This window comes from Brachyistius frenatus, unplaced genomic scaffold (genome assembly GCF_029030835.1).
Source record: "Brachyistius frenatus isolate BFR_SWC_R1_liver_20210118 unplaced genomic scaffold, ASM2903083v1 Contig_22, whole genome shotgun sequence".
NCBI classification, from domain to species: Eukaryota; Metazoa; Chordata; class Actinopteri; family Embiotocidae; genus Brachyistius; species Brachyistius frenatus.
The window spans coordinates 1,147,970-1,160,592 of NW_027210621.1; the positions used below are offsets into that span (position 1 = coordinate 1,147,970).

General features: G+C 40.3%; 1 protein-coding gene across 2 annotated transcripts; it reads right to left on the bottom strand.

The window, feature by feature from the left end:
• Positions 1-2,690: 2,690 nt before the first annotated feature.
• Positions 2,691-12,103, bottom strand: zc4h2 (zinc finger, C4H2 domain containing). Of its 2 annotated transcripts, XM_069696853.1 has the most exons (5): positions 11,839-12,076; positions 10,949-11,120; positions 9,582-9,754; positions 3,850-4,012; positions 2,691-3,431 (listed from the first exon to the last, which is right to left on the bottom strand). In XM_069696853.1, exons 1-5 carry the CDS (start codon positions 11,889-11,891, stop codon positions 3,318-3,320), a joined length of 675 nt encoding a protein of 224 aa, XP_069552954.1. In that variant the 5' UTR covers positions 11,892-12,076; the 3' UTR covers positions 2,691-3,317. The 2 variants fall into 2 exon arrangements, with proteins under 2 accessions (XP_069552954.1, XP_069552955.1); XM_069696854.1 differs by lacking the exon at positions 3,850-4,012 and having other exon boundaries at positions 11,839-12,103.
• Positions 12,104-12,623: the final 520 nt, after the last annotated feature.

Genomic DNA, 12,623 nt, shown 5'->3' on the forward strand with positions numbered 1-12,623 from the left:
AACCCTCCCATGTCTTCATACTGCCCCACGATTAGAAGGCAAGCCGAGACACACCACATTCTTTCAGCAGATGGCACAGGAGTCCACATTCCCAGCATTGTGCAAAACACACAGAAAGGTTTTATTTGTTAGTGTGAGTACAAAGAAACAGAACCATTAAATGTGGACATGTAAAATTTGCTTTTAATGTAAAGCTTCCTGAATCACCAAGAACAGTGTCAAATAAAGAGAAATTAACGAAATACATCTGGCCTTTTCACAGCAGGCATTTTGGCCTCACTAACAACAGCAAGGATTGTTTTCAAGTGTCCCAATAAAACACGAGAGTGAGCCACTATGAACAATACAGGCCCTGGAAGTGGTTTCAGGGAATTAAGCCCTCATTATTTTTTATTACAATATATTTCTTATTTTCCTGCTGACATGTTAGAAATGTCTTTGATGAAAAAGGTACTCACGGAATCATTATGTTATATGTCGTGACTTAAAACTACATTTTCTAAAAAAAAAATTGTATTTTACAAAATTGTATTGCTTCTCTCTTTTCTATTATCATCGATGTATTTCAGATAAAAACAGCTCTTAATTTGAAGCACAACAGACTCTTTGTGCGGCAGACATTTTGACCTGTCAAAGCTGCTAATAGACAGGTATAACTAATGACATTAAATGTTCCATTAGGGCTTCCAGTAAACCACATCAGAGTCAGCGTGCACTATCTGCGCAGGCTCAGGATCTGGCAAAACTAAGTGGTATGCAGCCATGGTTGATGTTATTCTACACACTTGTGCTTTTCCTGCCGTGACTTGTAAACCATGTCTGCTGTAAAGAGGGTGGGGCTGTATCCCAGCCACTTATTGAAAAACCAATAAATCACAAGCTATATGCGTGTACGCGTAAGCCTAAGGTTACATGCAGTGTTTTCAAACCTGTAGTTGTTTTGCTTTGCATTGGGCAGGTGATGCATGTATAAAAGAAATTAAATAAATTGTAAAATGTGTTGAATGAATTTCAATCAAATCGAATGATAAACAAACACGCTTCAAATATTAATAATCGAATGAATTTATATGTAGCTATCAACCGGAGGGACCAACCCAGTACTTTAATACTTTAACTTCATTTGGGTGCAAATACTTTACCAAGTGTGATTTTCATGCAGGACTTTTTTTTTTTTTAAATTTATTTGTAATGGAGTATTTTACATTACAATATTGATACTTAAGCTACACGAGGACTAAGTACTTCGACCACCACAGAGCCATACAGACAGAGATTGCGCAACGCCACTGGTGTGTCCCTGTTGCCGCTCCTTCACGTTGTTGACCACCAGGTGGCGTTAGAGACGCGCTGATGGCAGGAAGTGCAGCTGTAGCGAACACTAAAAGAAAGAAGGGAGTAAACACTGCTTTGTGAAAGGGAAAGCCATTATCTTTACAACCCGTGTTTGTAGTTTAAAGTTGCTCCATTACCGACAAGGCTGGTTCATGTATTGTCTCGCCCGTGGCTTACTTTGCCGCCATTAACAACGCTAAACGTTGTGGCGTCGGTTGCCTCCGTGTCACGTTAAACCTGAGCACACACAACACGAATGTACAAAATGGACGAGGAGGAGGAGGCGAGAACAAAGTACTGCGAAGCTATGATTTCTCGTGTCCGAGACAAGCTTCAGTCCCCTGAAGAGGACAGGAGGAGACTTAAAAATGGACGTGGCGGGACCCGAACTTTAAGACAAGTTGCAGCCGGGGCTGAGTTCAGAGGTCACGGGGAGAGAAACGTCCCTCCGCCCGACGGCACTGCGCACCAGAAAGACCTCCGTCAAGGTCCCGAAGACCGACCTGTCCCCCTTCAACTCATTACAATGCTGAGACTCCAAACGTTCAAGGAGAGGACGAGACAGGTTAGAAAACATGCTCGTGTGACTCAGTTTTACTTATTAAAATCTCGTAGGCCTCATGTCCGGCCTCCGCCTGTTTATTTTTGGCGACAGGTTGCAGAGGTGGAGCGCCACGATCCCGCCGTCTGCGCGGAGTGCCAGCGGGAACAGGCGTCTCTGGCCTTGGACACATTTATCAGGAGGAAGAAGACACAACTGCAGTTCCCAACACTGAAGGGCAGACTAAACACACACTGGAGGGACAGACTTTAAGAGCAAGTCAACTGAGCTGCCAAACTGCCAACTCACATTTATTTGGATTAATCAAAGTGATTCTCGGGTTCCTTCTCCGTCACAGGTTTGGACACTTTCGGGGGAAGTTGGTGCAAAACTCTCCCAAAGCCCTCCGATGCCCCTCGCTGGATATGGGAGGAACGACTTCAGTGTAGATATGCGGGTCACAGCAACCTGGGGTTGCCTTAGCAACCGCTAAGGAACGTGGGGTTGCCCTGGCAACAGATGAAATGAGGGGTTACCCTGACAAAAACGCTACAGGAACTCATTTAGCAAGACCTCGCTGTCCTTTTTCAGACAGATAGCTGCAGACATGACAGGCACAGTACTAATGCAGTGAAAGGGACATTGATGTGGTGGAATCAAACATATTCCTACCTCAGTATTTTCAAACAGTGTGCAAAACCCACCCATTTGCCCTGCTCAGCTGCAGCTGTGTTTACGTTCACACTACTAAAAAAACAGAGACAAATGTCTAGTCTTTGTTTTGGGTGTAAAAAGAACATGCTAACAAGGTTAGTACAAAACAGCAATTTATTTTCCTATCACCGTATTAAAGTTAAAACACGCAACACTATTCAAAGCAAATGAGTCTGGCCTTTTTTTTTTTCTTTTTTCCTCCAGTTTTGGTGGTCACTTGAACACTGTAAACATTAAAACAACATTGTGTTGTATTTAACTTTGCAATATAAATCTATTAGATTTTATATTGGCACAAAAAAAAAAACAAAGCTCCACAACAGACAGCCGTGGCAGCAGGCATGCGCTGCAAAACAGGAGATATCTAAGGCAATAAACGATAGCAACAGGGGCAACATTATTTGGACAGGTTCCTTTTTGCATTAATACAGTTACAACGGTTAGGGGCTAGTAAACTACTATGGAAGTCATACACTTACATATAAACACATCCAAAACACTGACAAACACAAACAACATAATGACATCACCAGATCCTCCATCAGTTGTTGACAGATTATGAACAAGTTACTAAGACAATTTGTTAAAGTGGGGACTGGGTGGAAATCGTCCGGAAGCACAGACCTGTTATTTCAGTCATGTAGAGAAACGTACATGGCTGATCCTAGGTCAGTGTATTGGACCAGTTGCCTTTAAACCCTACTGGAGCTGAAGGTGTGAGTAGGATCTACTCATCTGGCTTCCTCTTGGGCTTCTTTGGGTTGCGGGAGCGACTCTTGGCCTTGCATAACGGACAGATGGGAGCATTACGATGGATCTGCTGGTGGCAGGACAGGCAGGCCTGGAGAGAGGGGAGGAATTTAGACCAAGCAATCCTTCTTGTGTTGTAGAGAAAAGGAAGCAACACAAGCAGTTAGCATCTGACTAAGCTTATTTTTTTTTATTGCATTTAACAGGTGTAGCAACTTTTCCGCAATAAAATGTCTAAAAACGACGAGACCTACGTTGCATCTTTTGTCTTTTTGAGAGAACCTAGCAACAGAAGTTACATACTGTGCATTTACACTGAAGATTATTTATATATGGCACAAGTAGGGGCCAATCACATCTTATTAATTCAATGCTTTGTCATTATAAAGATAAAATATGCAGCCTAATAACGTGCAACTAAAAGCTTAAATGCTAATGGCCGTTCTATTATTACATCAGACCATCCACGATCATCTTGTGCTGCTGTTCTCGGTCAGTTGGATCAATACCTTCATAGGTGGTGGTTGCTGTCTGAAGGTGGCTGTTTGGCGGGCATCTTGCTTCCTGGACACCTGAAGCTGCTGCGCTGCTGCCGCGGCAGCAGCAAGGGATTCTGGGATGGCGGGCTCATGTGGCTCCTTCTGCCATTCTGCTTTCTGCTTCTCAAAGTAACTGTTCAAAGCAAAGGAAGAGAGAGAAACCCGGCTTAATGTGATTCCTATTTAAAGCTTGTGAATCATATCACAGTTGAGATTACCCTATCTACACTATGCATCACGAGGTGAGGAGAAGTGAAATCAAATAAAAAGGAGACGCAAATGGACGGACATTATAGTAGAGTATTCTCTTCTTGTGTAAAAGCACAGTCATTGTGAGACTGTTTGCATGCATGCAAGTGTGTCTGTGTGTGTGGGCAGGAGAGCTGGGAAAGAAATGTGGCCTTGGACTTTATGCCTGACTGGCCCATTTTCAAAAAAGAGAAGGAAAAAAAAAAAAAAGTGATATCCCATTTCATTACTCTGGTTTCTCTCAAAATAAGTCTGCGATAGAGTCGAACTTTGAGCATTCGCAGAGCGAATTTAATGTGTTATGTTTCCTGTGACCGTGACGCAGACAACATTAAAGCTTATTCACGTGCACCACATCAACACACACGTTACAATAAATCAATTAATACACGTTTAGTTGATATGGAGTCTGCGCTATTCTTATTTTCATCTTAGTTAATATTTGAGTTGGATTTTTTTTGCCATTACTGAGGTGGATAGTGCTCATTTTTCTGCCGATATATCACCCTCATAGAGCATCTTAAAATGTACCCAACACCCCGCAGCCCTGTGAGGTGTGATTCAATTTTCTCCAAAACTGCCCCATCACATTTTGGAATACAATTACAGCAGGAACTATTACTATTAAGTACAATTACTCAAGACATGTGTGCAAATGATGTTTTTAACATCTCCCCCACACAACATCATAAATCCCTCTCAGTGGTGAGTTCTACCTGCAAATAAACCCACACAACAAAAAAAAAAACTTAATAGTGACATGCCAAAACTTTGAAAGTATATCATCTACTCGGAGAACATCAAGGAGCAAGTTATCAAGAAGGAAAAGAGAAATGACCACCACCTGGCAAGAAATGAACTTCCACACAATATACAGCCGACCGGAGAAGCCAGCCTGCCAGCGACGCTTTCAGCATATAGAGCAGCACTGGTTCAGCACTCTTCTTCACAACCACAGCCTCTTATTCATGATGAAAACATTTCATTTGTGGTGTATAAAATAATACAAACAACAAAATTAGCATTCATTTTTGGATTCCCTATGCGCTTACAGGCTAGAAGGTTTATCCAAAAGGTCAGCAGGAATGACTCGTGTTGTGAATGAGGAATAATTACAGGTAAACTGGGTCTGTATTTTGGTCCATACAATGAAAGAGAAAAGAAAGAAAAGTCCGTTTTTAACTGTTCAAGGGTACCCAAAACAAGAACGTGATCCTTAGTGCTATCAGCTATCAATCAACATATTATAAATAAACCAGTCAACCATTACACGGCCTCTTGGCAAGTGGCACGCTGTTCTGTATTTAGAGATTCAAAGCACCATGTATTAGGCTCCTTCCACTCCCTTTGCACTTTCCTAAATAGCAATATGTGGATGAAGACATTAACGAAGCTTTCACTTGGTATACCTGACAGTCTCCGAGTCCAAAAATGTCCCTGTTGAATTCTCGGACCATCAACTATGATTTGCTCCCGAGTAAATCGTACTATCATCCTCTGTTGATGGATGTGAGCCTGCAGTTTGTGCTGCTGGGAGTCGACTTGTCAAACCCCTGATGTATCTCCAATATTGTGGATAACAGGGACTTGGTGAAGCTTGAAATGGGTTTACTCGTCACCACCGTTTTAACCAGTTTCTGAAGCCGGAGAGTCTGGACAAGCGGAGGGGGAATTTCATTGGACCTGAATTTATGAACAGGCCAGATGACCAGTTCATCAGGAGAATACTTATCAGATACTTTTCTTTAAATATGAAAATATTCAGAAGTCCTTCACAACACCACCAAGTTTTAAGAACAAAATAGACTGGCCTCTAATAGCCATTGATACTACTACATTTTAAGGCACTTAAACCTAAATCATAAGAACATATTTTCCTATTTATTCCTTATACTATCTAGGAATACAGATACTGTGGTGTTGTTTTAAATTGCCATGGTTTACAGATATCTACAGTTGTTCCTGTAGACACCTAAATACAGTGGAAGTGAATGGATTCGTGGCATTTGAGGAAAACGTTTTTCCAGTAACACGAGTCCCTGCCAGTAGCTGACATTGGGGCTATAAAAACCCACTCAAGATGAAGATCAGACTAATATTAAAAGAATTTGGATACCTCAGACCAGAGATGGCAGTAACAGTAAACGGAAACGATATTCACTCAACGGCACGGTAGTAAATAAACTGCCTCCTGACTGGGGTGTGTCAACTTTCACTTCTCCAAAGGTCTAACACATTCTTGATCGTACTCTGGTTTCAACACCAGCTTGTCTTCTTTGAAGGATTAGGTCTATCATGTTGACACCATGGTCATGAAAAGAAAAAGAAGTGCTGTTCGCCCTTGACATTTGAGCAATATGATCTAATGATGTGATCCAAAATGTCTTTACAAAGCAGGAGGAACCAGACCTTGTGTACCATCGTCTCTACTTCAACGAAAATGGTCACACGACTACAGCAGCCAATAAAACAGCTCCCTTCCAATATACGGCACTATTCATAACCTTACAAAAAGAACTACCAGTAAAACTATTACTTTGCTTTTCATAACCATATTTATGTCTGTGTAATAAGATAAGATTGACTTCATTAATCCCACAGTGGGAAAATTCAGTAAATCCTTACTGTTGTATTACTTTGGTTAAACCACATTTTTAGTTTCAGCAAAAGGCAGAAATGTCCAGATTCACTCGTGAAATCAACTTCTAAAACAGACACGAACTACAACATTGTGCTGTTCACCGTTGCAACTTTAAGTATTAAAATGTATTCTGTGTGTGCTCACATGATAATCTCTTGGACTTTAACAAATTAGTATGTACTTGCTCAAATGGACATTGCACTTCAGCCTTAGATAGTGATGCTTCAGATCCAAAACCACCAGTCTATCAATTTCTATAAGCAGTCACTGCTTTAATCATAAAGAAAAGTGGTGCAATGTGGACATTTGAAGGAGATATTAAAGTCTTTGAACAAGAAAATCAAAGACAAACCGTGTATACCCAAGTATCCTTATATATGGAGTTTAGACAGCCAAACATTTCTAACCTTCTGTCTCCACTAATCATTAGATGTCAGAAAAGGCTGTCCTGCCTTGTGGTGTCCCGCAGGGATCCGTTTTAGGAGCCCTTACGTTTCTTGGACAACTAATACGTAATTTTAACAACATTTCTTAACTTTTGTATTTTGCTGATACTCAGCTTTATTGTTCTTTTTAGCTAAATGAACTTCATCTACTTGCTCACTTCACTGCTTTGGTTGACTGGTAATTTTCTACATATAACTAATGATAAATCAGAAACTCTTACCATAGCTCCTGATAGCACCATCCCAAGGATCAAACACTGTTTTAGGTCCCTGAGCTCTGCTGTTAAATCTAGTTTGGTTAACTTTGGGTTTATCCTGGATCACTACTTGTCTTTAGATTGTCAAGTCAGCCAGCTGACTTGCTCTTCTTTCTTTCATCTAAGGAACATTGCTAAGTTCAGATCTATTTTTCCCAGAGGTGGAAGTGGAACTAATTATTCCTGCTTATTTCACGTTATTTTTCTTTTATTGCGATTGGATGATTGCAATTATCTTTTTATCCATCTTAACAAATCATCTTTAAATTGTTTGCAATCAGTCCAAAACGCAGCTGCAAGTCTTTTAACTAATTTTAGTGACCTGATATAACTCTTGTTTTAAAACCACTGCATTGGCTTTCTGTCAGTTTTAGAGTTACACCCCAATATATCTCAGAGCTTTTACAGATCAGGGCTTCAGAACAGAGATTGTTGGTGGTGCCTGGCACTTGTCTCAGATTGGGTTTAAGGAGTGGCAACACCAAAAAGGAAGGCAATATCCCTTTGTTTTACTGATTCAGAGGAAGCTTTTAAAAAGCAACTCAAGACATTCTTATTCATTATTTCAGTAGTATCTTACTTGTTTGTCTAATCTTATGTTGTTTGTTTGTACAACATTTATTTGTGTGACCATTTTCTGTAAAAGGTGACGCAGAAAAACCTCTACAAACTTCTCAGTAGAGCTAAGCACATCTAATCAAGGATTTCCTCATTTCTTTACCGTTACTCCCCAGCTAATGAAAATACAATGAGTTACAGTGGGCTGATCTCCCTCTGTCAAATGATTCATCTCAAATAAGACTGTCCTCTCATCCCGTTAACGACAGGTCAACTAAATTCCTCTTTAACTTTTCAAAATTATATAACAAACAGAAAACTGTTTGTCCTCCTCGCAAAAAAAAGTTAAACACAGGCCAAAAACAGATCCACTTTTAACTGTCTTCCATTGCTCGAGTCTTAAATGATAACAGCATAATAATAACAATGTCAAGTTTGAATTCCCTTGCTGCCTCATCGCTTTGTGTGTCATCGGGGTCATAAATTATACTTTATTGAGCGATGCAGTCAGTTTGGGCATGTTGCTGCTACTACCGCTTGGCTGTAATTAAATATTGATATAGTACATCAAAGTATCCGTAATATTAGACTGAAGCGATGGGTTGGTATTTAAAGGACTGCACCAAAGTGGCTCTTATTGAAACATCTTCAAAGTCCCTGATTACATGTTCGAGCTCCGCACGGTTTCATTTTTGAGCCTTTTTTCTTTTGGCATACGCTACATTTATCAATACTTATCACCTATAAATAAAAGTAACTTCTCATAATAACCCTTTCACACCTGGTTAAATTAGGGCTTTTCATGGTACACAATTTGAATGCGTAAATAGTTGTTTTAAATAACATTTTTGTTTGTAACTGTGTCAAATCACCCAAAATTATGACCTGTCATTCTGTGAAGCATGCTACTTAAATGTTACTAGACAATGATACATGAACATGAAGATAGTCCGCAAGCTGCTGTGTTTTTTCCACCTTCCTTTTGCACTAGAAATTAAGTTCTAATGTCTTTGTCTTTTACTGTACGTCTGAGAATCTGGATGGTTACATGGTAGATGATGTTTGTATTTGTGCCTTAAAAACACTATTTTAAAATGAGAGTACTTTGTGTTTGTGGATTATAGGATTTTGATAATGTGTATGTGAAAAAGGCACATTGACAGTCAAGTTTGAATGAAAACTACTCACTGTATGCTTAAGTATAACAAACAGTAAATGTTGGAAAAAAAAATGTTTTTTTCATATTTAGTCCCAAATACAGTCTATGTTTTCCAACTTACAATAAGTGTGCCTAATAGGCAGTAAAGACGTCAATGTTAACAAGAACATTTTATATTTTAAGATGTCATAAAACAAGGTTGTAAATGAACTAAAACTGCATCTAGCAACATCTGTTTAAAATAATTTCAGCAGATCTTTCATGCACTGTGTGTGTGTGTGTGTTTGTTTGTTTGTGTTTGTTTGTTTGTTTGTGTGTTTGTTTGTTTGTGTTTGTTTGTTTGTTTGTTGGTGTGTGTGTGTGTGTGTGGGTGTGGGTGCGGGTGTACTGACTCCAGAGAGAGTTTCTCCTCTTCTTCGTTGAGGTTAGGGAGTCTGTGGAGGCCTAAAGTCATCCGGAGGGCATCAACATGCTCCTTCAAGGGTTTGTACTCATCATGCAGGCGGCGTGTTGTTTCGAGCAGTTTATTCAGGTCGTTCTCCGACTGCTTGATGGTGCTCTCCATCTAAAAAGACGGGGGTTGATGTTTGAGAAATATGCGTATAAAACACTCACTGTGATCTGTTCATGGTTGCACCTAACATAGAGTAATAACTGGAGGAGTACAGGCACAGTAAACATTCATCAGATCTTTATCATACATTGCGGTTATTGATGCGGTTGTGAAACTGTCCTCATCTGAAAATGCTGAACTACAATTTCACTTTGTCTATATAGGGTGTCCATCTATGAGAGTAGCCCTACGGCTGCGCAGTTAGTCATGTTAAAATCACAATCTCTCGTCATGCCCCTATTCAATCTCATTTCTAAATGCCATGGATTCTGCCACATTTCCATTCTGGTCATCAGCTGCATCAAAACAAGCGCTCCCAGACTCCCCCTTAACGAACAACAGCAGTGTTACACCGCGTATTGCAGGGCAGCAGAAACCAGCAGAAAAGAAAAGAAACCCAGTGGGAGCGAGTGAGAAACAGAAGGAAAGAAAAAGAAAACGCACAGAAAAATAGCTGTTTAGAGGTTGGGTTTAATAAAACAAGACAAGAGACTGAAATTGATTGTTTTCAGGGCCAATGTCAGATTCATGAAGTTGCTGCATCTAAGATAAAAAAGAAGTGCGTTCCCTTTTAATTGTCCAAAGTTGATGTGCCAGTGTTATGCAGAGTTCTGCCCGCCCGCTGAGAACTGCGTGCACCTCGCAGGACCGGGCACAGCTACAAGAAAAACTGTCAGACACTGTTATGATTTGGCAAAGTAGAAGATTCATCGATGATGATAAATTGTGCAGATAAAACAATTTGATTGGATTTGAAGGGTCATTATTGAGTGAGAAGTTGTGTATACATTTTTAAACAGAAGTGATTGCCACTGCTGGATAGTTCATTCACTGTTCTTTCAGTTTAGGCCATTAAAAAATGGGTGAAATTCAAACTCTTGAGACAAAATGGGCTGAAATATGAGGAACATCTCATCAGGTGAATGTAATTCTTAACAGGTCGGCAGAACTCAGCATATGATTGGTCTTGTATCAGACGTCATTGGATTATTTTTTTTTTAGCTTTCTTCTGTATCAGGTAAATGGCTGCACTAAACATTGATATTGAAAACAAATCTTTAGGAAGAATCATGATTTGAATTCTAAACAAAAACAAATAGTGGTTCTCATTTCATCCACAGTCGTGCAGCCTGAGCCCCCACTCACCACATTGATATCAGCATGGATGAGGCGCAGCTCCTCCACATGTGCCATTTTCTCTTGTAGAAGGAGATCCATCTCTTGTTTGTACTCTTTCAGGTGTTTCTCCTCAGACTCCAGAGCCTCGAACTCAATCTTCAGACGAGACTTGATCTTCTGCATCTGGATGGTCTTATTCCTGCAGACAGTGGCGCAGACAAAAGACACCAGCTGTCAGGTTTCAGCAAAAGACACCGATTTCTCTTCCCCACAACAACAGGGTCTAAAAACACACATTATTTTCCATCTATTATACAGTGCTTTGAATGGGTAAGAACTTCCTGCATCAATGTCCAATTCAATTCATTGACTCCATCCATGAATGCATGTAACGTGTACTTTCATTTATGATATATATGAGTATTATTATTATTATATAAAAGTGTTGCTGTAAGAAACACTTTTGGGCAAACAAACATCATTCTCCAACTCCTGTTTAATTAGTTATTAACAGACAAGCTAAGCTCAGTAGCGAGCTTACACAAAATAACAATTAGCGGCGCACATCTGGCATTTTGTTACTCCACATCTGGAATGTTTATACACGTACGCTCCAACATGCGATTTGACCCCTAACTCGTGTGTCTGAATCTCACATTTAGCCCTCTTCCCAAACCCTGTCACAGATAAGCTGACGTAAAACTAGAACTGCAAAAAAAAAACAACAACAACAACAACAAAAAACCAGCTAATAAAGAGAGGACTCGCAGCAGGCAGGCTAATATGAGCTAGCTCAGTAACAAAAGCGAAGCCGAGGGGGCTTCACTGTCGGTCGGCTAACATTAGCCGAGATAACGTTTCCCAGGACGTGCCAAACATCTGGCAACCATTACGTTTCATCACCAGTCGACCTTTACCGTATTTCCAGGATGTTCTCCAGTTTGCACATTATTTCTTGCTCGTCCGCCATGGTTTCGCAGCACCTTGTAATTCAGCTGGCCAGTTCAATTAGCCGGAAGGCCCCAGTGGTCTCCTTGTTGATAAAAACACAATAGCCGACGCGAGCGCGCACACGAGCGCGCACACGAGCGCGCGTCCGCAGTGTTGGAAACCGCGGCTGCGTCGAACGAGCCGAAGCGAGAGGCTGAATTTCAGCCAGCGACACGCAACCTCCCAATAACGGAGGTACAAAGTTTCCACTTCAATTGTGCGACACCGTGATGGAAATAGCCGCACTCCACACTGCAAGTCATATCAAATGCAACAATTACAATTCACCGCAAAGCTTCAGGACACCGGAAGGAACAGGACAAGCTGAAATACTGATGTTGATGATTGCATCGTAACATTTAGGAGAGAGAATTATTCAGAATAAGTTAAAGGAACATTACAATGAAGAAATTACTCTAAAAGTCCTACAATCAAAAACGGAAAACGCATTGAAGATTTCAGTATTGAACTATTAACAGTAAAAGTCAGACTGGCCATTGTCAAGTGTGCCATGTTATTTGCAATAATGCTTGATTTTAATTGCTGATGTATTATAAAGCAGCACAATGTGGAGTTATTTTAAACTGTAAAAATAATGAGTAAAATCATGTACATTAACTTATTAATATAGCTGTGTTATGTACAGTGGTGTGAAAAAGTGTTTGTCCCCTTCCTGGTTTTTTTTTTTGCATGTTTGCCACTTAAATGTTTC

Coding starts and splice junctions, on each gene's coding strand:
- zc4h2 (XM_069696853.1), bottom strand. CDS start 11,891: ATGGCGGACGAGCAAGAAATAATGTGCAAACTGGAGAACATCCTGGAA. Junction 11,121..11,838: donor GAGAACATCCTGGAAATACG/GTAAAGGTCGAC, acceptor CACTGTCTGCAG/GAATAAGACCATCCAGATGC. Junction 4,013..9,581: donor GAGGAGAAACTCTCTCTGGA/GTCAGTACACCC, acceptor TGCTTTGAACAG/TTACTTTGAGAAGCAGAAAG.